The 23,832-nt window shown below is 48.9% G+C and overlaps 2 protein-coding genes across 4 annotated transcripts in view; one reads left to right on the top strand and one right to left on the bottom strand.

Annotated features, from left to right (window-relative positions):
* The window catches only part of ME3 (malic enzyme 3), a 119,747-nt gene extending 113,563 nt beyond the window's left edge, over nt 1–6,184 (top strand). Inside the window, exons 8-14 of one of the 3 annotated variants that reach the window (XM_082279416.1) lie at nt 657–754; nt 1,952–2,065; nt 2,732–2,837; nt 3,397–3,539; nt 4,401–4,574; nt 5,002–5,100; nt 5,907–6,184. In XM_082279416.1, the coding sequence (XP_082135542.1) occupies nt 657–754; nt 1,952–2,065; nt 2,732–2,837; nt 3,397–3,539; nt 4,401–4,574; nt 5,002–5,100; nt 5,907–6,068 (896 nt within the window). In that variant the 3' untranslated portion in view covers nt 6,069–6,184. Of the gene's footprint in view, nt 1–656; nt 755–1,951; nt 2,066–2,731; nt 2,838–3,396; nt 3,540–4,400; nt 4,611–5,001; nt 5,101–5,906 lie in introns of those variants that run through there. The other 2 variants (XM_082279417.1, XM_082279418.1) reach the window with 2 other exon arrangements.
* Nucleotides 6,185–17,401: 11,217 nt separating this feature from the next.
* Nucleotides 17,402–18,436, bottom strand: FAM181B (family with sequence similarity 181 member B; the record flags this gene model as incomplete). Its single annotated transcript, XM_082277756.1, has 1 exon — nt 17,402–18,436. One exon carries the CDS (start codon nt 18,434–18,436, stop codon nt 17,402–17,404), a length of 1,035 nt encoding a protein of 344 aa, XP_082133882.1.
* Nucleotides 18,437–23,832: the final 5,396 nt, after the last annotated feature.

The following is a 23,832-nucleotide window of genomic DNA, read 5'->3' as shown; positions in this document are numbered from 1 at the left end:
TTTATGTGTGAGTTATGTGGGGTAGAGGCAGGTTATTCAGTCTGGACATTTTCCCCCCTTAATGGATGGAAAGCTGTAGATATCACAGTGGCTGCAACATCACGACTCTGTTCCATTTACTGCATCGTTTCTCACTATTCTGGGACCAATTCCTGTTCCCAATGACTCCTTAATGTTTAGCAGCAAGGTGTGATGGCTGTGAGTCAGGGTATCAGGGTGTTGGGGGAGTTAAAAAATGGTGATGCTGGGCTGTGAAGGTAAATAGAAGAAGAGGATGGTAATTCTGTGATCCCAGAGGATTTTGTAACAAGGGCACCCAAGGTCAGACCATTGCTCTGCTACAGAGGTCTTATGTGACCTTAGAGAAGTCACCTGCATCTTAAACCCTTGTGAGTTTAGGTATTGTTAGGTATTGTTTAGGTATTAACTTCTAGCTTCTAGAATTCAATGTCCCTTTGACTCTACATGGAGGAAAATTTGTGTTCTCCAGCCTTGCAGGAGAATTTGAATGTTAATAGTTCAGCATAGGGAAGGCACTCTGATCCTTCAGTGACAGAATCTAAGAGAATGGTTCCTACCAGGTTTCTGACAGTATATCTGCAGGGTAGATAATGCATTCGCCAGGATGTCCATCTCATGGTGTTTCTCTCTTTCAGGCACAGCATCTGTGGCAGTTGCTGGCATCTTTGCAGCCTTAAGGATCACAAAGAACAAGCTCTCTGACCAGAAGTTTGTTTTCCAGGGAGCTGGAGAGGTAGGAATGTTCCTGAGTTTGTACCTTAATAAGCTCCATCTTCAAATTTAGCAAGAGAAAAGTCAACTGTGAAACTTCCTGCAAGGCTTGGCTTCATGAGGATGAAGCACAGAAGCAGGTTCCTTGTCACTGGGCAGGACTGGGCCCCACAGGTGCATCTTGCTGCTGTGTGGAAGTTACCAACAGTCTTTCAGTGACCTCTTGGCCCACGAGTCCTGGGCAGACTTTGTGGATACTACGAGGATGCCTATGTGTCAGTGGGGTTTTAAGTACCTTTAGGGAAGTCTCTTAGGAGGCAGGGTGCTGCAGGAATATTAAGGAGGCTGGTTTGAGTTCTCAGGGTTGGTGTCTAGGGTAAACCAGAACTTCTTCAGCAGCAGAGTCTAAAGGACTCAGACTCAGAAAACTGTAAGAACACAACCTTGCTTTCTGGAGTCAGTGCCCCATGGCAGAAGCCAGGTCACCTGTATGGTGCTTTGCTCAAAGAGAGAGCAGGAAGAAGAAGCCTCCAAAGCCTGGTCTGTGGACTAAAGGTGTTGGTCCAGGACCTGTCTCAGTTCTCACCCACCTGCGAGACTTTGGGAAGATCTGTTACTATTTGTCTATCCCTCACTGAGACAAAGATTGCTCTCACTCTGCCTCCACCTGCTGGCAGACACATCTGTGCTGGTCACCATCTCTGTGACACAGAGCCCCTCCTGCCTTGTTAGTCCCCATCTGGGCAGGAGGGCCAGGCACAGCTGTAGGACCACAAACACACAGCATGTCCAGGGCTGCTTTCCCAAGCAGGAATGGGAGAAGATTTTCCCCGTGGCCGTGTTTCAGATGCAGCAGTCCCGCCTGGCTTTGAGTTCCTCTGTACTGGCATTGCCACCAGCATTTTTTAAGTGTCTGCCTCTTTTCCTCCCCTGCAGCAGCTGGTTTAAATTATGGAGACAGCCCCTGCTTGTCAAGGTACCACCTCTGCTTCTTCAGCCTGACCTGCAACCTGCTCTGCTGAATAATTGTGAGGGTTTTTATTTATGGCAGCATCTACCATGCTAAAATGAGCCCCGTGCCTTGGCACTCTACAATCTTGGAGCAGACAGTTTCCCTGCTTTGTGCAGTGCTGGGGGATGACCCAACCCACCTCTCATTTAAAACCTTCCCCCAAAAGATAATGATATCCCAATGAAGCAGTTACATTCTGTGTTCCAGGCTGCAATGGGAATAGCTCATCTCATCCTCATGGCCATGGAAAAGGAAGGAGTTTCACGAGAGGATGCCATCAAAAAAATTTGGATGGTGGACTCCAAAGGACTGATTGTGAAGGTGAATTTGTCTCCAGAGCTGAACCCCACTCCCCTGCCATCCACTGCCAGCTAGAGAGGCCAGAGCAGGCAGATACCTTGGACCCCTGCTCAGCCCTAAGTAAAGACTGCAGTTTTATTGGTGTCAGCATTGCTGCTCCTGCTTTCAGAGGACTAGGTCTCATGGTGACAAGAATGTGCCAGCAGCACTGGCTGCCCTAAAGGCAACGCTTTGGGCTGGGCCTCTAAAGTGGAAGGGTACCCCGCTGGTCATGGCCTCAAGCAGTGCTGGAAGTCTTGCACATCATATGGGGCATTATCACAGCAACATTGTGCCCTGCTCAGTGACCCAGCCTCGCTCAGCTCCATTCTGCACTCCCTGTGTCCCCAGGGCCTCTGCCCTTGTCTCTCCTCAGACTTGAGGAGACTTGTGCTTTATGTACAAGTGAATGGCAGCCAGGTCCTTCCTCCACACAATGTGCTTCAGTGGGTGAGAGGAGCAGAGGCCGGCCCAGTGTGACGTTACACCAGCAGCTCGATGCCTGACTGGCTGATGCTGAAGTCCTGCTATGTGGAATCTGCTTTAGGTAGAGGGCTGAGAGATGAAATGAACTGAAGATGAGTTACTATGTTATGTGTCCATCTTTTGCCAACAGACCAAAGTTTGACTCCTCCCTTTTTCTCACAGGGCAGGAGCCACCTGAACCACGAGAAAGAAATGTTTGCCCAGGACCACCCCAGTGTGGACACACTGGAAGAAGTTGTGCAGAAAGTGAAGCCTACAGCAGTTATAGGTGGAGTTTGCTTAATATAACCTTTTCCTGTCAATTCAGTTCTTAGGAGAGTTTGTGTCTTTCTTCCAAAGTCTCCTTTTGTTCTCCTAGTCAAAACAAAACGAGCTTTTTTTCATCCTCATTTTGTCAGTTGAGTTCTCCATATCCTTTTCACGTTAACTATGGGGCACAGGCTTCCTCACTTTTGGAGCTGTAGGAGCCCTTCCAGACAGGGCTGTAGAGGGAGGTGCTGGGGGAGGCAGGATCTGGGACTCTCAAGCAACAAACGTTGCCCCATCAGGCTGGGCAGGACAAGAATGACAACAGGCACCTCAGGCAGGTCTTTGGGAGTCAGACTGGCCAAAACACTGGTGTCCACTCTTCCTGGAGGAGCAGAGGGCTTTATTTTGAGACAGGCTTTTAATCTCACCGTCAGATGAGAAAGTAACATTGCCACCTGCATCTCCAGAGATGAAGCCCATTCCCTCCCACAGTTCATATCCCAATCCCAGAGGGACCAGCCTGATGCACTGAAGTCAGACAGTGGGAAAGCACCACCTCACTGCTGTTGCTGTTGCAGGTGTCGCAGCTGTCGCAGGCGCTTTCACTGAGAAGCTGCTGAAGGACATGGCAGCCTTCAATGAGAGGCCCATCGTGTTCGCCCTGAGCAACCCCACGAGCAAAGCGGAGTGCACAGCGGAGCAGTGCTACCGCCTCACCCAGGTACCACAGCTCAGCCCGGGGAGAACAGGGCCGTGGCTGTACCCAGGACACCACAGTGGGGCTGGCCAAACAGCTGACAGCCTGCATAAGTTACAATAAGATACATTCGAGGGGGTCGTCAAGACAGACTTTCACGCTGTGAAGAGGGTTAGGAGGTGGAGCAGGGGGCGAGGCCAAGATTGCTCATGTAGTCTCTGTCCTTGCAAGTTTTCAAGATGAGACTGGGTAAAGCCCTGATCAACCTGGTCCGATTTCATAGCTGACCCTGCTGTGAGCAAGAATTTGTGTCCCTACCAGCCTGAATTACTTGGTGATCCTCTAAAGAAAGTGCTTGCCTCTTTCACTCACAGCTGTCTGAGATGTCCCATCCTCCCCAGTTTCTGTCTCCTGTGTTTTGCCAACCTAGTTGTTTATGTAACTATTTCATCACCCATCTTAGACCCAATATCACTGAAGAATTACAATCGTGGATTGACTTGGCATGAGAAAGGAGCCCTTGTCTCACTCTTTCCTTTGCCGTCCCCACCACCTGCCTATGGCCAGAGCAATCACACAGCCCCAGACCTTTATCTCACATCAGTGTCTCTTCACACTCCATAAATGGTTGATAGAGAGGTAGGAAGACTCCTCAGCAAGATCAGAGCACTTGCAGTACACACACACACAGTGCTCAGTGGCCCTTTCCACGGCCCTGATCATGGCTCTGGGGGGTGGGTCCTCCCAAAGTGTCAGCTGGAGGTGGCTCTGGCAGAGATGCCTCTGCTGACTGAGATTTGGCAACCCTGAGCACAGATCATGAGGAGCAGCAGAAATCTAAGTCTTCTCTTCTGAATCTGAATGCTTCTTTCTCTCTTTGATCAGGGCCGGGGAATATTTGCAAGTGGGAGTCCATTCCCAAAGGTAACCCTACCCAACGGACAGACCTTCTTCCCCGGCCAAGGAAACAACGCCTATGTCTTCCCAGGAGTGGCACTGGGAGTCATTGCCTGCGGAGTCCGGCACGTCTCCGATGAAATCTTCCTCATCACAGCAGAGGTTTCCAATTGACATTTAACTGATATTGTAAAAAAGGTGATAAGAGGCACATGTATCTACTTCAGGTGTTTTAAAGAACCTGACTCAGGACAATGCGTGGAAGGGAAATGGCTCAGCCTCAGCAAAAAGCTGCAGCCTTCTCCTGGCTCGGGGAAAGCTCACACTTCCATTACACCTACAGAGGTGCAGGAGCCATGACAGGGTTCTCCTCCACAACTGCTGCCCTGACACAGCAGTTCCCCACTCTGGCTCCAGTCTGAAGTCTGTAATGAAATGTGTACACATGTGTTTGAACAGGTCACGAGTTCCCATCAGGACTAGTCCCAGCTCCAGTGCTGCTGTGGTTTCAGCCACTTACCATGTAATGCTAGGGAATGTGGTATGTACTTGAGACCATCCCTAAAAACTACCATTCTCTTGTTTCTAGGTTATTGCTGCTGAGGTGACAGAGCAGAATCTTGCAGAAGGAAGACTCTATCCCCCTTTGGACAGCATCAGAGAAGTGTCTCTCAAAATTGCTGTGAAAGTGAGTATTTCCACTCTTATTTCCACTTTTCATGGTAGGGAGGACAGGAATTGCCCTGGCATCCTTTTTGTGGTTTTTTAATTCAATTTATTCTCAAGTCTAAAGCAATCATTCTCAGGAATTCTTCTGGCCATAACTGCTGCTTTGATTTCTTCCATTATTAAAACCCAAATGTGAAAAATACATTCTGACTCGGGGTGCTTCACAGCTCACAAAGCTCTGCTTTATTGCTTGAAGCTGTGAGTCCTCAGGACTTCAAAAAACGAGGTTTAGAGTCAAATTCAAACATGACTCAAGTTGCCAAAAGATTTTTGGTTCCAAATTGCTATTTTGGAACCTTTCCTCCTGTATTTAGTAAGGACCTAAGTACATAAATACTATTCCAGATCTGGGCTTGTCTAATTATGGGTTTACTGCCCTGTATATATCAGATCTGTAATTCAGAGACACCCACTGAGGATCTCCTTGGCCTGCTCAGAGCTACTGATGGATGCAGAGTGTAGCCGAGGCACCCACGGGTGTGAGCAGAGCTGGCCAAAGGGCTGCTCTCCTTCACCTGCACACCCCGACCATTCTGCCAGGGCAGGGGTCTGCATTTCTTACCAGCCACTGGTTGCAGGCAGCTTGCATTTCCTCACCCAACTGAGGGTGAAGTGCAGCTGACTCACAAAGAGAAGAAAGCAAAAACTGCACAACTCTGTGAGGAGGGAAGAGAGAAAACACAGACGGGGCCAAACTGCAGTTGGTTTCAACTTCATAACATGCCAGCATTGTTTCAGCAGCTCATTTTGCTTATCTTTTTGCAGATTGTTGACTGGGCCTACAAGCACGGCCTCGCTTCTTGGTACCCCGAGCCAGCAGACAAGGAAACCTTTGTGAAACAGCTCATGTACAGCCCTGACTACGATTCGTTTGTTCTTGACAATTACAGGTGGCCCCCCACAGCCATGCAAACACAAAATATATAATGTTTTGTGAGAACTGTTCTCTCCTTTTTGCCATCAGTTCCTGTGGCCCATGTCATTGCTGATATAATGCAACTCCAGGCTTGCAGAATGATAAAAGTAAATGAATCCAAGTCGTTTCTTACTTGCCACTGATTTTTGTCTGGGGGAGCATGTCAGTAGAGAATAAAATGGAGTTCAGGGTGGGCAGTGGGTACTCCAGTGAGAGAGACAGACTGGCTGCAGCCCATCCCAGACAGTCAGCACTGCTGATTGCTGATCTCTTAACATACTGCCTGCTCTCAGCTGCCCTGGGATAAGCTACCTGGGCCACCTGAGAAGCACAGAATCCCATTGCTACTGGGAGTGCCCATAGGAAGCTCGAATCCACGTGGCCATCCCTCACACATGACAGCCACACTTTGCCTGTGGCTCTCTGGATGTAATGGGAAGTGTGTGCATTGCCCTGGGAGGGCTGCACACTTGGGAAGCACTGCTCTTTTCTGCTTCCAAAGTCCCTGATGTTTGGGGAGTCTCAACTGGTGCATGGCTCACACAGCCTGGCACTGGCATCTGCCACACCCCATGGAAACAAACCCCAAAACCTCCCTCAACCCCATGGGGACAACAGACCCCCTCCCCTCCTCAATTCAGGTGGCCCTTCAAGGGAACACGAGTGAAGGGACACATGGGGGACAGCTGAGCTGGAGAGCAGGACACCCCCAAAACCACATACATTTCAGGTTCAGGGAGAGACACTAACAAATACTCATATTTCCTGGGCAAGAGATTTTGAAACTGAGGCTTCCTTGCCTTTTTCATGGTTTCTGGAAAGAACTCTGCTTTTGAGAAGGGAGGTAGCAGGGCAGAAATTCCTTTTTCTTTATTTCAGAAAGGTGTCTATACAACTTCTTTTAGTTTCTTCCTTCTTCTCCTTCCCATGCACCTCCCCATTGCTTAGCTAAAGGCTTCACCTTTCTGTGTGTTAAGGTTCTGGGCTTGACATCCCAAGTGTTTGGAAAGAATGAAAAAAAAAAAAAAGGAAAAATAAAAAAGAGGGAATGTCTTTTCTAGGTGAAGCTCAGAAGAGAAAACATTTTCCTGAACAGCCTGGGAGCATCAGGGAGTGCACAGGGGTCTCATGACAGTCACCTGACAGTCTTCCTCTTCAAACACAGCCAACAAGGCTTTATGCCTCCACCTATGAAGCCAAAGACAAAACGCTTTAGGACAGATGGCTTGAAAGTCATAATTCTGCCACTATTCTAGAAATCAGACTTGCAGAAGCACAGTTTTTTCTTCAGAATACTAGTTCTGGTCCAACTCATCTTGACCAGACAAATGGTGACTCCAAAAAAAGGACCAAACAAGCCATGCTCTTGCCACAGCAGGAGCCTCCTTTTATCCTCTGGACTTGCCTGGTATCTGTTATGCCTTGGAGAGATGAGGACAGACAGAGCCAGCAGCCCCTGCTTGCTCTTTAGAGGCAATGATACTCCAGGGACATGGTTACCTTCACCCCACAGTTTCTCTGGAGAAGCAAATGGCTTTTGGGAGGGAAGTCTGAAGGTGCTTTCCATACCTGGACCCTTCTTCCTGTAAGTGTCTGAGCCATTTATCATTGGAATCCAGGAACAGCCCAGGATGTTGAACAAGCTGACACACACGTGGAGTGATCCCCAGAGCCTGTGGCCTCTCCCCATACCATGAGCTCAGCCCAGACCACTGTTACCATCTCTGTTTGGTTACAACTGTAAAAAAGCTCGCTCACTCCTGGCAGTGGCAGGGAAAGAGAACCAGAGGGTAAAAGTAAGAAAATCTCTGGGCTGAAATGAAAGGCAGATTGATAGGTAAAGCAAAACCAGCACACACCAGGCACCTCCAGAAGCCAGTACTCATATTACTTGTTCTCTTAGGTTCTTCCTCCATCCTTGCTTCTCCCTTCTTTTCCTTCCACCTGCCCCTTGGGAGTCTGAAAAGGCCCTTTCCTAGCAGCTCTTTCAGGTGCTACATAGAGCCCAGTCCTGGAAACAAGAAGACAACAGAACCTAGTCCTTGGAAAAGGTCTCCCTCCAGCTCCTTTCCAACCAGTGGTCCTTCTGAGACAGACTTCTCCCTCCAGGCTCTGTCCCTTGCTGCCCCCCTGGTGTCCTGCAGGAGCTGCTTTCCCATGCTGGCAGCAGTCTGCAGACACACAGCTGGAGGAGTCCTCTCCTCAGTTTGTGCTCCCCACCAGGTCACACGCTGTGCAGCAGAGGGCACAGCTGCTGGGGGACAGTGCCTGGCACAGACATTAGCCCTGAGCTGTGCTGCTCAGCTGGGGACTGACACCTGGGCTGCTCAGGTGCAGGTGTTCCCCTCAGGACAGAGGGGCCAATCCTGGGGGTTCACAAAACAAGCACCCAGAGTGGGCATCTTCTCCTGCCACTTCCGTGATACACCAATGTGTGGTCCAAAATGCTGGGGTAGGCTCCTTAGGGGAATTCTTGTTGGGTGACAGTGCAAGACAGAGTGATCTTGTGTGGGAAGTGGTCCTGCTCCTTAGGGAAATTCTTGCTGGGTGACAGTGCAAGACAGAAAGTGATCTTGTGTGGGAAGTGGTCCTGCCATTGGTGCTCCTCTTCTGCCTGCCACAAAGATGGGTTTTCCTCAAAAAAAAGAGCCTTATCTTTTCCCAAAAGCCCCAAGACCTCTCTGTCCTTGACCAAGAGAACAAACAGGGAATGATACCAGGCTACAGAGGCAGGGCAGTGCGCAGCTCAAGAAGAAGAGAGCCTGCTGAACGAAAACAAAAAGCTGCTTGGAGCAGGATGGAGGCTCCACCTGGGCTTCCCTGCAAATAGGAGAGGTCATTCAGGCAACTATTTTACTGTGATACTACACACATTGGTTTCATTCTATCGAAAAACCTGTGGCATAGAGTGTGAGACTGTTCATCTTCAATCCATCTTCCTTTTCCAGCTCCTGCAAACAAATACCTTGCAAAACTCTCCATCTGGAAGCAATTCTCTTGTTTACGAGGCCATGTGATTTCACCGCAGGAAACACTCACTGTGCCCTCCTCTGCTCACAGCCGGACGGCTGCTAGAGGGCAGCGTCGACTCCTTGGTACTGGGGAGAGACTTTCAGGACAGCAGCTCCTCTCCGGCCTCCATCGAGATTTCCACAGCTTTGCTCTCGTGTCTCAGTTCCTACAGGGCTTCCTTTCTTCTTCCCAGCTGTCTCCTCACCCGGGTGCCCCACACGGGGACGCGAGGCAGCACTGCCACTTGAGCTGTCACCCTTCCTGCCTCTGCCTGCCCTCGGCCCCCGGGGCAGGCAGCACAGCCCCCTTCCACCTGGTATCCATGGCCAGCAGCTCTGGGGCAGTTTTAGCCCACGGCCCCTGGGCTGCAGGGGGGCCAGCTGGAGCCAGGGGCTCTTCCCCATCATTCCTTCCCACAGCAGCCAGCCATGGAGAGCCAAAGCCCGCCGTGGGACAGCCTGCACGCTCGGTCCCTCAGGGGCACTGCTGCCTTGTCACCCTGTCCCCCTGCACAGACCTGTGCGGGAGCAGGCACACGCTGCCGCGGGCAGCGACTCGTCACAGCAAAGTCACTTGTCACTGGCTTCTCCAAAGGGTGAGGATCTCCTCTGCCCCTCCATGTAGAACACGGGCTGTGCTTTCGCTTGCCCCGAAGGCGAAGAAGCTGCCGAAGCCAGCACACGCTCCCTGCGGGGCTGAAGGGAAGGGGGCCCGGGAGCACAGCGAGGGGGGCGGGAGCCTCTCCTGGCAGCGAGGCTGTGCCCGCCCCGCGACTTCCCGGCCAAAGGCCGCGCCCTGTGCTCGCACCGTGTGGGAGTCAAAGGGAACCACGTGAGGGCTCTAGAGGACTTCTATGCGCAGCTTTTCCCAGCGGAGAAGGTTCTGTCGGCCGTACCTCAAAGTTCACCGGGGACTTGAGCAGTGGCAGTGAAAATTCTTTTCTTGTCCAGTTTCGTATAAGAAAAATCTCCCGCACAGGGAGTACTTACTGGAACTGGAGTTGCTGGGCGCCGGCCCTACAAGGAACATCAGCTAGTAAAAGAGACTAAATTGGTGTAGGAAAAACTCAAGTTGAATATTGTGGGACTTTAGCTACTGTCTGTGTTTTGTTTTCTAATTTAAAGCAAGGATATTTCTAGCAGCTCGTTTGGGATTTCTTTGCTCCCAGTTAGTCTCTCAGCAGCAGGAAAAGTCTCTATTCTTAAATTATTCTTTTGTCCTTCCTTTAAAAAATGAGGTGATTTGAAACCAGTGATAAAAGTAGCATAAACATAAGAAAAAATGTGTCAAGAGATGTAATAATGTGGCAATATTAATACCTATTTCAAGCTCAGAAGGGATTAATTTGTCATCCAAACATGATGCTAAGCCTGGCAATTGCCTGATATCTGAATTACCTCTGCCAGGAAAAAAACCCTTCATTTCTCTCTGCCTCATCACTCATGTCTCTCCTCTTATTAACCAAAATTTTATCTTATTTATAATTCCAATCGATCTGGATTAGCCAGGTAGCATTTGTCCTGTAGTAAAATTCATTCTTCCTTCCCTGGCAGGGCCCATCCATTGGCCAAGACAGCACATTGCTTGGAGTTGCCACAGGCTGTAGCACTGGCTCATCTCCAGGAGCATCCAGAAACCAGCGTGTGGCTCTGACAACCCGAGGGGCTCTGGACAATACAATAATAATAAATTATATTGAAGTCAGGGCCATCCTCCTCTGGCCTGACTTTTTACTTCAGCCCCTGTGCCTGCTGTTCTGTCAGCTGGCTCTAGGCGTGAAGGGTCATCTAAGCCATAAAAAGTATTAACCACAGACTTCTGGAAGAAAGTCAGGATGTCTGGACGTCACATTTGTATTAGGCACACCAGGCATGTTCTTACAAGCAGCCACCCCAAATTAAGCCTCTACCCTTTAAGTCATGTTCTGAGGCTTCTTCCTCCCAAGCCCTGACTTCATGTGCAAATGGGAGACATTTGTTTTGCTGGCACTTCAAGGGTGTGCTGACCTTTCCATCCTGAAAGGAAAATCTTGATAACATCACTAATTAATGACTGAGTTTGAATCATTTGTCCCAGATATGTGGGTAAACAAAGAAGCTAAAGGTCTGGCTATTAAACAGGAAAGAAAGGTTTTTCTTCATAGAGCGAGCTGTTCAAATACCTAAAATGCTGGTAATTGATTTATATGCAATTATTGTAGTGCACAGAAGCAATTATAGCTGTTCTTTGAAGCCCAGTTCTACTGTGAGGCGTTACTATGCAAAAAATTCCTTATTAGTTACCCACACATGATGAAAAATGGTGGTAGAAGGATGGAATTTCTCTTCATTTAAACTTCATACCCAATTTTACCCCTCTGATCTCTGCTTTCTGTATCTTGAGAATAACAGGGCTGTTTACTCCAGGACAAACCACTGACAGGGAAGAGACTGCTGGAATGGGAGGGGATTTGATCACAGAACTGTAACACTGGCTGGTATTATTTAAACTAGATCTGCCAGAGTCCAGGCCAACTCATAGTCACCCAAGCTGTATTCATACAGTCAGCAGTCAGAGCACTAAATGTTATTTTAATCTGTAACTCCTGCAGATTGGTCTGGAAAATCACTGAGATGTCCAGAGATCTCACAGACTGGCTATGAACCTCCATCATGTTTCAGGGTGCTCAGCCTTAATACCCAAATAAACATTCTGGCTAACTTGGGAGCTGAGCACATCAAAGAGAGGTGGGAAGAGAAGGAAATAAGAATGTCATGCTAAGGGAGGGTCCAGGACAGCTCTCGATGCCACCTTGGAGTGTTGTGTCCACCTGAACCCAGAGCAGAGTCCTGAGCACACTCAGCACAAGCTCAAGCTCCTCACTATGAGGTTTGGAAGACAGAAAGGGTCATGTCTGCTACATCATTGAAATCAGTCATGGGGATCAGTCCCTATAAATTTCTCCTTTACCCTGTGGTACAGAAGAGCCTGTATCACATTCTGCAATTAAGAATAAAGGAAAAAAATCCAGGCCACCACCTCTCCTGTGCCACCATTCTTGGTGCAGCAGCTTCTCAGGCAGGATTCTTCTGTTTGAAGAGTATTGTGGCAACATCAAATTAAAAGTCATTCACTGAGCTTTCACCATTGTGGAGGTACACAGGGTTGAAGCAGTGGGCCTCTATCTTTTATGAAGCTGAACAAAAATAAAATTAGTAACAATTATGCCCAGCTCCTCCAAGAGAGAGCAGTCTGTATTCCCCATCTACAGCTACCAGCAAAGTGATTTGTCACCCACTGTCTCAGGTTTAACTTGCTCCCAGTCTGACAGCAGATTTGCTTCACTTAGCTGTGGCTGAAACGGCTGAGCTGACTTCCAGCCATTCCTGGGCTAAGCCAAACAGCCCCCACTTCACTCCAAACCCTCTCTGAAGATGCACTTGGGCACTGATTACAGGTTGTAGTGAAGGAGGCACAGGTACAGTTCCCTTCAGCATATAACTAAGGGATGGCACCTACAGCAAAGAGACCGCGTAGAAAATGGAGACAGTCACCTCTTGATCTGGCACAGCAGGATTTGCCAGAATTTGTTCAGCAGAGCCCACAGACTGAATTACAATTAGCTGCTAAGGCTGAAGCAGTCTAAAATGCCCACCAGGAGACATCCTAATACACAAAACATGCACTAACAGGAGCACCAGAACCCTTTACTACAAATCCTGAATCCTCTCCTGCCTCCCTCAGTACAGACCAGTCCACCTTTTCTTATATGCCCAACATTGTTGGGGAATACCTGGAGGGAGCACAGGGTAAATCCTGCAGTTTTAGCTGCCTCTGGGAGGGTGGTACAGATTGTATAAATGAGATGTGATTCCCCCATTTCAAAGAAGGAGAGATGACAGATCATTTGGAAAATTCTGCCTATTCCTCAAATCCCACACTGGCCAATTCAAGCAATTAAAAATACTTTCCACTGACAGCAATGAAGTGACATTGAGTCTGTGATCTCTGGACAACCATAGGTCTGTGGACTACAACCATAACAACCCTAAAAAATAAGGCTTTGACAGTACATTTACATTTCATATGGAGGGGGTCCAAAAAGCATAAAAGGCTGAAAACCTGCAGGCTGGTGAAGTAGTTCTCTGCCAGTGAGGGAGGGGATAATCAGGGTTACAGTGAGGTATTGAAAATTATTTTAAAACATCTTCATCTTTCACAGCATCACCTTTCAGCAGTCCCCTGCCAATCTTCACCCACACAGAACTGGGGAGAGGGCATTCATTATAATACACTATTTTTAGTTGTTTATGTAGATGTGTTACAAATACTACTGGACTTTTAGCAAGTGTTCACCAGCCTCTTTGGCTGATACAAAGCTATCCTAAAAGCATTTCCATCTCTCACTTCATATAGTCAGGTCTGTAAGCTTGAGCTCTCACATTCTCATCTGAATTTCTTGGATGTCTCTACAGAATTGCTCCACCACCTTTTTCCTCCTGTTGCCAATAAGTGCAGAATGACCTTCAGTTTTTGCACTGTTGCCAAAAGCAGTTTATTTAAAAAGTCAGAAAACAAAAAGAGTTTACAATAAACTGATGTATCTTTTTCACTAACGCTGTTTGATCAACTATGTAAGCTGAATGAAGATGACTCATCATCGATGGCCAGGCTGTACTAGAGCTTTCCCAAGATCAGGCCATGAAATAGTTAATGAGCCTGTTTCAAAACACTTCAAAAAAAGCAATCTTTCTGCTTTCTGCAAGTGGTGTTGGAACAGACCCAGACCATTTAAGTCACAAAATACCGAGGCACAGTAGTAATTATTCATGGTGAACCCTTACTTATTTGTGAGTAAACCACCATTAAGGAAAGGTTAAGATTTCCTCATTTAAAATGAGAAGCAAGGGTTCTCGTCATCCCCCGTTATCATCTTTGACTGTATATGAAAAATTATTAACACGTGTATGCTTTCCCATCAAAATCTCCAGTAACATTAGGCAGTATGTGTAAAATACACCAGCAACAGAATGGAGTTTAGTGTTTCTGAGGAACTCAGTGCAGGCTTTGTAAAATGAAATAGTTTGGTAGTCTGACCTCGATCCAACCAAACAGAACCCATTTCCTTTCAAAGGGACACACTTCTTTTAAGACAGAAAAGCTAAAAAGAATCAGCTTTAGTCCTTAGGGACAGACTCCTTATAAAAGTGCATCAAAAAAACCAAAATATCTTGCTCAATTAGAAAAGCTTTTATTCTTGCAGATGGTTAAGATTATGATCTTCAGGGTTTCAGAGGAGAAAACAATATCCCAAGGGTGTTTCTGAGTGAGACTGTTAGGTGATGTTTTCAGTGCCTGCGCTATTCAAGCTGGGGGAAACAACCCAACAAAAAGAGCCCACACATGCACAAAGGAGATCAAAGATGCAGCCTCACTAGATGGCAACCCCTGGGCTGCTCGGGTGCCCTCACCGCCTCCACAGTGTGGAGAGGTTCTCCAGCACTCCTCAGGAGTTACACAGAAGTCCTTTGTTTGGTCTGTGTTGTGGGAAAAGCTGTTGTTAGCTCCTTTCCAGGCTTATCAGACTTCCCATGCCAGGTACTCCTCAAATACGAATACATCCTCTGGCAGCAGTGTAGCCATACTTCGAAGAACACTGATTTCTAGATCTCTTTTTTTCTTTCAGTGCAAGCTCCTGTAATCTGAACATCCCCCTTAAGGAACTATTGTAGGATAGAGGCTATGCTGAAGAGACATCTGCAGCTGCTGCTCAGTCAGGATGATTCCTGGAACCTGCCCCCAACTTCTCGCAAGCCCTCCCAACCTGGCAGCATTGGGAATGGGCTGCCACCCCAGCCCTGGACCAGCCCAGCCCTGCTGGCACCCACAGAGCTGCTTTTCCCACTGGTTTTAGACAAGGTCTAACCCAAGAAGGCAAATGATGCTCAGCTTCTGAGCACCACAGGACACCATCTGCAAGGCAGTAGAGCACCAAATGAGCAAAAACAACCAGCAGGTCAGATTTGTGGCCCTTCATGGCTACTTGGAATAAGAAGGTGAGATCAGTGGGCAATCAGACCACACAGGTTTGCAATGTCTATCCCAGAATCAATTCCTGAAACCTCCTTCTGACGTTTTCTGAGCAAATCTCACTGACACCTGTGAGACAGCTGACAGGATAGGCTATAAGGTCTTCAGGATTAGATCGCCAGTTAATGCACATTTGCCTACTGAGCTTATGAGATAAATAAATCCTTAAAAAGGTGGGTTTGTTCCTTGGCAGAGACCCCTGCATTATCAGCTCCCCCATCATTTGCCTGGCCTGCTGAAAGCACAAATCTCAGGTGCACAGCTCAGGTGAGAAAAGTGGGCACTGAGACTATTAGCACAGCATTGTCAAACTGAAATATTCTGAGCAGCTGCCAAGACATGCTGCGAATTCACATGCTTGAAGTAGAAGCTAAACAAACAAAAAAATAATACAATGTATCTCCATCTGAAGACCCAGCTGGTCTTGCCCAGGTAGTCTCAGATGCAGTTAGACACAAGCTCTGCTGGGAGCTAGCAGCGTGCAGCTCACAAATGCAAACTGGGAGGTTTGCCAAAGTGAAGAAGGCAGGACAGAGCTTACAGAGCAGGACATTGTCCCATCATCAAAACCAGCAGCAGGGCAGGATTAACCTAATTTGTAGCTACCTTGGCTGGACAGGCTGCCCATTGAGCCTCATACACGCTCTGCTGTATAAACTGCTGCAAAATTGTTCTTGAAAAATGCATTTCCTCAACAGCACTCAGCTGTCAGATGCTGGAGTGTTGTGGACATTCATCCATCGTGGTTCCTTTCCATACAGCTTGTGGAGACCTTGGGTGGCTTTTGGGGAGGAAAGAGGCAGCAGCAGCTATAGCTCTTGCTTTTAAAAGTAAAATTAAAATTTGCCAAAACAAATTATCTCATTTTATTTCCAAAAGATTTTGCTTCACCTCTACACACTTCCCAGCATGCTGACCCCAAATCTCTGAAAAGTTAGATCTGAGTTGAAGAATGAAAAAAAATTGTTTTACCTCTCACATTATCTTTTAAAAGACAGAAGGCAGAAGGATTTGTCGCAACCGAGGGTAAAACCCCCAGCTGATCCGTATGTGGATCCCGTTTCAAAAACAAACAATCCACTTGGGGCTGGCAGGGAGCCAGACTGCGGGATTGCCTTTGAAAAATTGCATCTCAATAGGAAACCTCCGAGTATTTTGATCTGTTTTCATAACTGTAACAATTTTCATCCCTTGACTTTGTAGCGTATTATCGCTCCTTTCTTTCCACTAAGTTACAGAAACAGACGGTACAAATGAAGGCAAAACAAGCACGGGTCGCTGTGGATAAAATACAGCATTTCAAAAGATTTAGAAAAGAAAAAACCCGCTGCCCATCTTAACTCCTGCCAAGAAACCATGTCAGAGGATGGAGGCACAGTGAAAGGCCCCTAGATGCCGCGTCTCAACAGCAGTAACAACCACAGATCTCGGATCTATTGTGTACCTTTATTTTTATAGGACCTATCATAAACTCTTTTACATAACTTAAATGATTATCAAATAATCTCCTGTACACAATGAGACAGAGCCGCATTGCTTTCTGAGCTTTGACACATTCCTGGAAGAAATCCAACAGTCTGTAGGAATCACATGGCCGCAGTGGCTACAGTACATTTTTGTCCCGAACGTACACCATCAATTAACTTACGAATCGCTGTAAATTGCCGTTTGCAAGATCCTGCAAGCTGTTGTTAAAATTTCAGGACACTGAGTTTTGGCAGCAGCATTTTTAATTTTGCTTCACTTTCTTGCCTTTGTGTCCTCAGCTGAACACCTGCCAGCACTTGTGACAAACGTGAGCCTGGGAAAAATGTTAAACGCACCTCAAGTGTTGACATGAGCTTTAGATTTAGACTGAAATCATCGACGACTGGTCCCCGCGGCCTCTGAGGAACGCAGCCCCTGTTCCCACGTCGCCTACAGGTACAGCAACGCGTCTGCCTACCGCCAGCCAAGCCCTGGCCCCAAAGGAAGGAGGATGAAAGGGGGGCACCGGCCGCTACAAAAACACCTGAAGAAACCCAAAGTTTCACATTTTATTTGCAGCGTCGCCCAAACCGCAGGAGGAGGAGACTGGCAGTGCACAAGGGTGAATCCTGCGGGGGCCGTGGTCGCGGTTTCGGGTGCGGGGCTCTCACATGCAGCGGGGTGTGTGGAGCCCCGTGCGGCCTCCGCGCCGCCCCAGCGTCCGCCCGGCCCGGCGGGGGGCTCCGGGCTCCGCTCCCCGCCTCGCAGTCCCGCCGGACCCCGAGCCCCGGCCGCCCTACAGCCCGGGGTAGCCCCCGCGGTGGTACCCGCCGCCATAGTCGTAGGGCGGCTGCGGCGGGGGTAGCGGGCACTCGGGGAAGAAGGGGGCGAAGCCCGCTGGCATGTGCCCGCCGGGCTCCTCGCTGCCGCCGCCGGCGGGCACGGGCTCCGCGCCGCCGGGATAGAGCGGGCGCAGCGGCTCGGCCGGCGCCTTCCTGGGCGGGCTGCAGGGCGCGGCCGGGCTCCAGGGCGGCTCGGGGTACAGCAGCCCGCCCAGCAGCGGGTGCGGGCCGGCGGGCAGCGGCAGCTCGTACAGCCCGTGCTCCAGCCCCAGCTCGGCGGGCAGGCGGCCGCCGAAGGCGTCGGTCGGGGCGGCGTGCTCGGGCAGCAGCGCGCCGTACTCGGGGCACAGCAGCTCGAAGAACTCGGTCGCCTCCGCGGCCCCGCCCCCGCCGCCCTTCTCCGGCTCCTTGGCGGGCGGCCCGCGGGCGGCGGGGCCGGGCAGCGCCGGCTCCGTGAAGAAGGAGGGCGGCAGGTTGCGGTCCCGCAGCGGCACCTTCCGCGGGCCGCCCGCCGCCTTCTCCCCGCCGCCCGCCTTCGCCTCGGCGCCGCCCGCCGCGCCCCGGCCCCGCTGCAGGGAGCCGAAGAGGGCGGCCAGGCTCTTGCTCTGGAGGCTGCTGCCGGCCGCCTGCGCGGGCTCCCGGCGCGGCGGGGGCCGGGCGGGGCAGGCGGCGGGCGGCGGCGGCGGCGCGGGCGGCGGGGCGGCGGCAGCAATGATGCCGGTGCAGCGCTTGATCTGCTTCTGCAGGTACTTCCTATGGTTCACCTTCCGCCGGGACTTCACCGGCCGGTCCAGCGCCAGCTTGATGTTGCTGGAAGCCGAGTCGATGAAGCTCAGCAGGTCCCGGGTGGCTTCTCTAAAGTCCCCCGCGTCACCGCCGCCGCCCTCGTAGCCCTTCTCCAGGTCAGCATAGCCCAGGAGCCCGCCGGCGGCGGGGAAGCAGAAGGAGAGGAGGTGGTGGGGGCTGAGCAGCGCGGCGGGCACGGCCATGGCCGGCGGCGAACGCCGCCGCCCCGCGTTCCGAGGGGCTCTGCTGGGATGCGCCGCGCGGGCGGCGGCAGCGGCGGCGGCAGCGGGGAAAAGGCGGCGGGCGGGGAAGGAGGAGGAGGAGGGATCAGAGCGGGGCTTGCCCCGACCCTCCCCGCCTCCCTGCCGGGAGCCCGGGGGCCGGGCTGACTGCACCCACCCACCCACCGACCCAGGCGGGAACATGGGCAGCGGCGGGACGGGACGAGCATCGCTCCCGGGACTTGGACGCACACCCCTGGGACAGATACGCAGCCCCGCGGGACAGGTGTGCACACGCACCCCGGGACGTGGACAGGCATCCCCATACCAAACACATACAGTCGTCCCGGAGCAGGTGCACAGCATCCTCCAGACCCCATCAGTCTTGTCCCCTCCTCCTGCAGTTGCTCAGCTGGCAGAAAACATATTCCTCTGTCTGGGGCCAGCCCCGGCGCTAGCACGGCTCTGGGTGCAAGGGCACGGGGACATGCTCGTGCTCTGACAGCCGCCAGGATACACACACTTAAACTGATTTGTAAAGGATGCTTTTTTCCAAGCTCATTGCTATGCACATTACACAGCATATTCTCTGTCTAGTCATGTCCTAAGAAAATCCAGAGTTGTGATCCAGTAGAGATTTCAAATGACTGGGGTGCATTGAGTTAAAGTCACAGAATCATCGAATGGTTTGGGTTGGAAAGGACTTTAAAGATCATCTGTTCCAGCTCCCCTACAGTGGCCAGGGACACCTTCCACTAGACCACCTTGCCTATGGTGTTGCATGGATTTAGTGAAGCAGCAGTATAAATCTTCCATATGGAAGGTAGAAAAATTAGTGAAGTGGCTACTTAAAGTACTGGTAACAGCTCCTGAAGGAACTGTCTTGTCTTTTTTATGGGGAAAAGGAATTTTAATTTGCCTTCAGAAAAGTCTTACGTTGATGCAGAACAACCCTTAACCCAGCTCCAGATGGGTTACTTATGTTCAGGGGTTTTATAGGTCCAAATTTGAATGAAGATCCATATCTGATTTGGGATGAAATAAGGTGGGTTTTCATGGTCTGCATCAATTCACTAGAAATGCAGCAGTTTTGTATTGGAAGGAAAAAACAGAAAGCAAAACTCTGCAGAAGCAAAGCGAGACAAGCTCCTAGGACTGTAAATAGTGGTAAAATGGAAAAACCAGCCAAATTCACCTCACTGTGGTTTGAAACACTTGTTGAATGCAAAGCAAGTATTGCAAGGAGAAAAGAGGAGAAAGCACATATTTCATGAGAGGAAAATAAGGCTCAATATCCTCTGCAAAACAAGAATGCTGATTTTCTTGATCTCTCACCAGCACCTGAGGAGGTCTCAGCAGGGTCCCAGCGGCAGGCAGAACCTCACAGTCCCAGACACAGCCTTTGCTCTGGTAGCAGCGCATCTGGACCGGGTCTCCTTTGCAAAACTTGCTCAGCTGGAGCCCAGTCTCTTATTTGGGGACTTGCTCTGAGTGCAACTGTGTAATTGAAGCAAAAAAACCCTGGTAGGCAGAGGGCTATGGGAAGTTTATATTTCTCTGCGTGTCAGAATGAGTATGTCTACATAGAAGGTGGATTTAAACTACTTAGCTCGAATACAACTGACAGGGATTAGCGACCCGAGCTGTTACCCTCAGGCCCTGTCAAGCCCTGTCAAGCTTCGCAGCCTTCTCCAAGCTCCCTTATTGATGGGGAAGTGTAAAGAACAACATATATATCCCCTGTGTGCTCCACTAGATAGTTTTGCATACCCTGTGAGGCCACTTCAAACTGCACATGGGTCCCGAAAACGGGGGTCACTATCCTTCATGGGATGTGCAGACAGTCCGGGACTGTTTCTTATCTGAGCAACATGAAATTATTCAAACAGAGCGGCAACGAAGTTGTCCTCAAATTAGTATCTGCTTCAGCATCATAGCAGCAATATTCTGTAGCCTGTCTAAAGGGTTTGTTAATGAGTCTGGGTGGTATTATATGCAGAGTGGCTAAATATCCGGTGGCTCAGATAAAAAGGAGCTGAAAGGCCCAGCTTCTCTTCTGTAAGGCTGAATTCATTCAATTAAACAGCTTTGAGAGCTCAGCTACGGTTTAGTGGGAGACTTTATTACCTCCTAAAACTTGGAGAGTATTAAAACAATTGTCAGGCATGCAAAGGAAAGTTTGCATTCAGTTGTGCTAAGCAGCCGAATTTACATATTCTCAACCAGATCTGGAGATTTAGAAAGCCTTCATAATTGCATTAAACATGCTTATTCTCCGTGTTCTCTCAGGCAGAGCTGATTACCCCAAGTTGGGCAATGCCTGGAGGGAAATTTGCTAAGCCACATGTCAACAACTTGTAAAGAAACTTAATTTTTCTTCAAGGAAATAGCAGTTTGGTTATTCCTGCAAAACATCTCTCTTTTCCAGCAGCTGTATGAGCCTGCTTGTCTTCTGCCTGTGCTCTTCCAGGATGCTGATGCTCAGCCCACTTGTGATGACTCCTAGGCCCAGCTATCCACCTCATCTCACTAGCAGGGTCTAATGTCCAGGAAATGCTGGGATTAGACCCACAAAATAGCCCCAACCCTAGGCAAAATTTTGAACTAGATGTCCTTTTCCCTCCACTTTACCCCCAACAGACTGAGGTGAGTGAAGTGGCTGCAAAATTCCTTCCACCACCCCAAACCTTCATTCCACAGGAGAGCACTTGGTGTTCACTAAGGGGCTCCAGGGGTGCTACTGCTATTTTCTTGCCCCTTTTGTGTAGGAAATTTATCTGGTTTTGTTCATTTTCTTGCTTGTTATAGGGAGCAGCATCTCAACCAGCTCTGGGGGTTAAACCAAGGCTTCTGAGAGCCATGCCCTTGGCATCAAGCTTGGCTTTTAGAGAACCAGGGCACAGTCACCCTGAGAATCAGATGGAGTAAGGGCATGCCCTGATCACTAATGCTTCGCTCTGGCCATAGATTGAGCTCATGCCCACACAATCACACCCTTCACAAGAAGAACAATTTGTTATCCTTGCAGACCAAGCTGGACAGAAAGGAGAGAGCAGTTTCCTCGAGAAAGGAAGCCTTGCATGGTCGAGGGCCACATCACAGTGCCAGCACTTTGTGGAGCAGCTCCTCACTGGAGCCAGTTGCAGAAGCTCTGTGTACCCTCCTGATGTTCATGGGGCCACCCATCTCAGTGTCCAACCCCAGGGTAAATCCTCTGCCACGCAGGGGCAGGATCCCACTGGGATTCAGCCTGAAGGAAACATCTCATGTGCTGCGCCTCATCACTAAAAGGAAGTAGATTTGGGCTGATATAAGGAAGAAATGTTTTATGATGAGAGTGGTGAAACACTGGCACAAACTACCTGGAGAGGTGGTTGATTCCCCATCCCTGGAACTAAGGCCAGGTTAGATGAGGCTTTGAGCAAGCTGGTCTCGTTGAAGATGTCCCTGCTGACTGCAGAGAGGTTGGAACCAGATGAGCTTTACAGTCCCTTCCAACCCAATCTGTTCCATGATTTTATGATCACTAGCAAAACCTTCTTTGGTTTGGAAAGCAAACCAAATCCAGCACTGAGCCCAGCCCTCACAACTCACAGTGCCCATTTCCCTTTTATCGTGGCATCAGGAAGGCAGCGTGAAAGTAAGAAAATCTCTGCGACAGGGGAGGGAGGGCTTGTTTTTTCCCTTCCTGGTTGTATGGCCCATATGGTTATCGAGTTATGGGAAAATCTGGCTGCCCAAACAGGTGTCACCACTCCCAACCCACAGACTCATTTCCTGATCGCGTCTTAATCGGCGAGTTGGTTGTGAAAGTTGATTTCTTGCACATTCTTATATCAGTGGGAATTTCTGCCCTTCCCTGACAAGTATTATAGGCAGCCTTTGACATACAGCCCTACAGGACCTAAATAGGCTGCTATTCTTTCCCTACACTGAAAGGGAGCTTTGTGCCAGGGATTCATTAAACTGCACTGCACAGCCCTTCATAAATGGGCTCAATAATGAACAGTCGATTTAACTGGAAAAGCTGCTGGAGCTGTTAAATTAAAGGGAAATAAAGTGCACTTCAAGCTCAGTCTGCCAGAAGAAAATGTTGACCTAAAAAAAAAAAAAATCTTTATTTTACTCAATCTCTTGCAAACAGGCTGAAATCTTCAGGAAGTTTATACTCACAACAGTGGGAACAATTTTAAAACATACCAGTTTGCTTCCCCTCTAATAAAGAAAGAAGAATTGCAATAAAATACTCAATAAAATCAGGAGAGATGAAAGGCATATTCAACTTAAGCCAAATTTAGTCTCCTTAACACAAATTTCGTATTTGTATGTAGATCCCTCCTCCCATCAACTTTATATAGGCAAAGTTCCCACTGGAGCTGAGTTCTTAAAGTCATTAGGGAGATACTTTATTTCCAGTTTGCCAATATTTTCTGAAATTCTGGGGTGCTATGCAGTCCAGTCCTTCAGTGCTCAGTTCTGGAATCATGTTGCTCATAAGGCAGTGGTTGTTTTGCCCATGTGAGGTGTGCAGGACTCAGCTGAAAAACAGGCACACATGAGGGATGACATTTAATCTTCTGAATGAATACAAAAGTCCATCATTCAGCTGAGCCTGACCCAACTCTTGGTTTTAGAAGAGTGGAATTCCTTATTTCAGTGAGGTTACTACAGTGTAAACCTGGAGCAGTGAATCAGCTCTTCCATCACAGCCATCTCACTCTCTTTCATCTGGACAGTCTTAAATACTGTTCCTCAGCTGTGTTCTGTACTTTATATATGAAATATTGTGAAGAGAATCCATCTGTGTGAAGGTAGACTGGAAGCTTAAGGACAAGAAGATCAGAAGAAGCATGCAATGGGGAAGGGACCATGTCCAAATCTAATTCCTGGGGCAGCTCATCTGAACAAAGAAACCTCAGCACCAGCTTAAAACATTTCTGTTGCTTTCACATTTCACATTGTAGCTATTTTTTCCTTACATAAACTTCCTGATTGGAGAAACCCTCATCTTCTTCATACTATTGTGATTTTATTTCAGATCTTGTATATAATATATAAAGTGATGGCAGCAGGTTTTCAGCTCTTTGCTGAAGCTACCTTCAGTGGGTTTAGTATTTTTTCATACTCTGAAAACATGGAGCATTCAGGAAGAATGCTGAAATTAACTGAAATATGTTAGTCTTCCACCTAAATTGTCCATAATTATTTAAAGTTTGATTATAAATTAGCTGGAGTAGATCAAAATCCCGCAAGAATTGCAAAATCGTGAACTTGTCTGTCCAAAAAATAGTGCATTTGAGAAGTTGATAAGCCACCTCTTGTGCTGGTGACTCACCACTGCAAGAGCTGTGTGAAAAACACCACTTGCATCTTCAGGA

This window comes from Coloeus monedula, assembly GCF_965178545.1.
Source record: "Coloeus monedula genome assembly, chromosome: 3".
NCBI lineage: Eukaryota > Metazoa > Chordata > Aves > Passeriformes > Corvidae > Coloeus > Coloeus monedula.
This window is presented reverse-complemented; position numbering and strand designations above follow the sequence as displayed.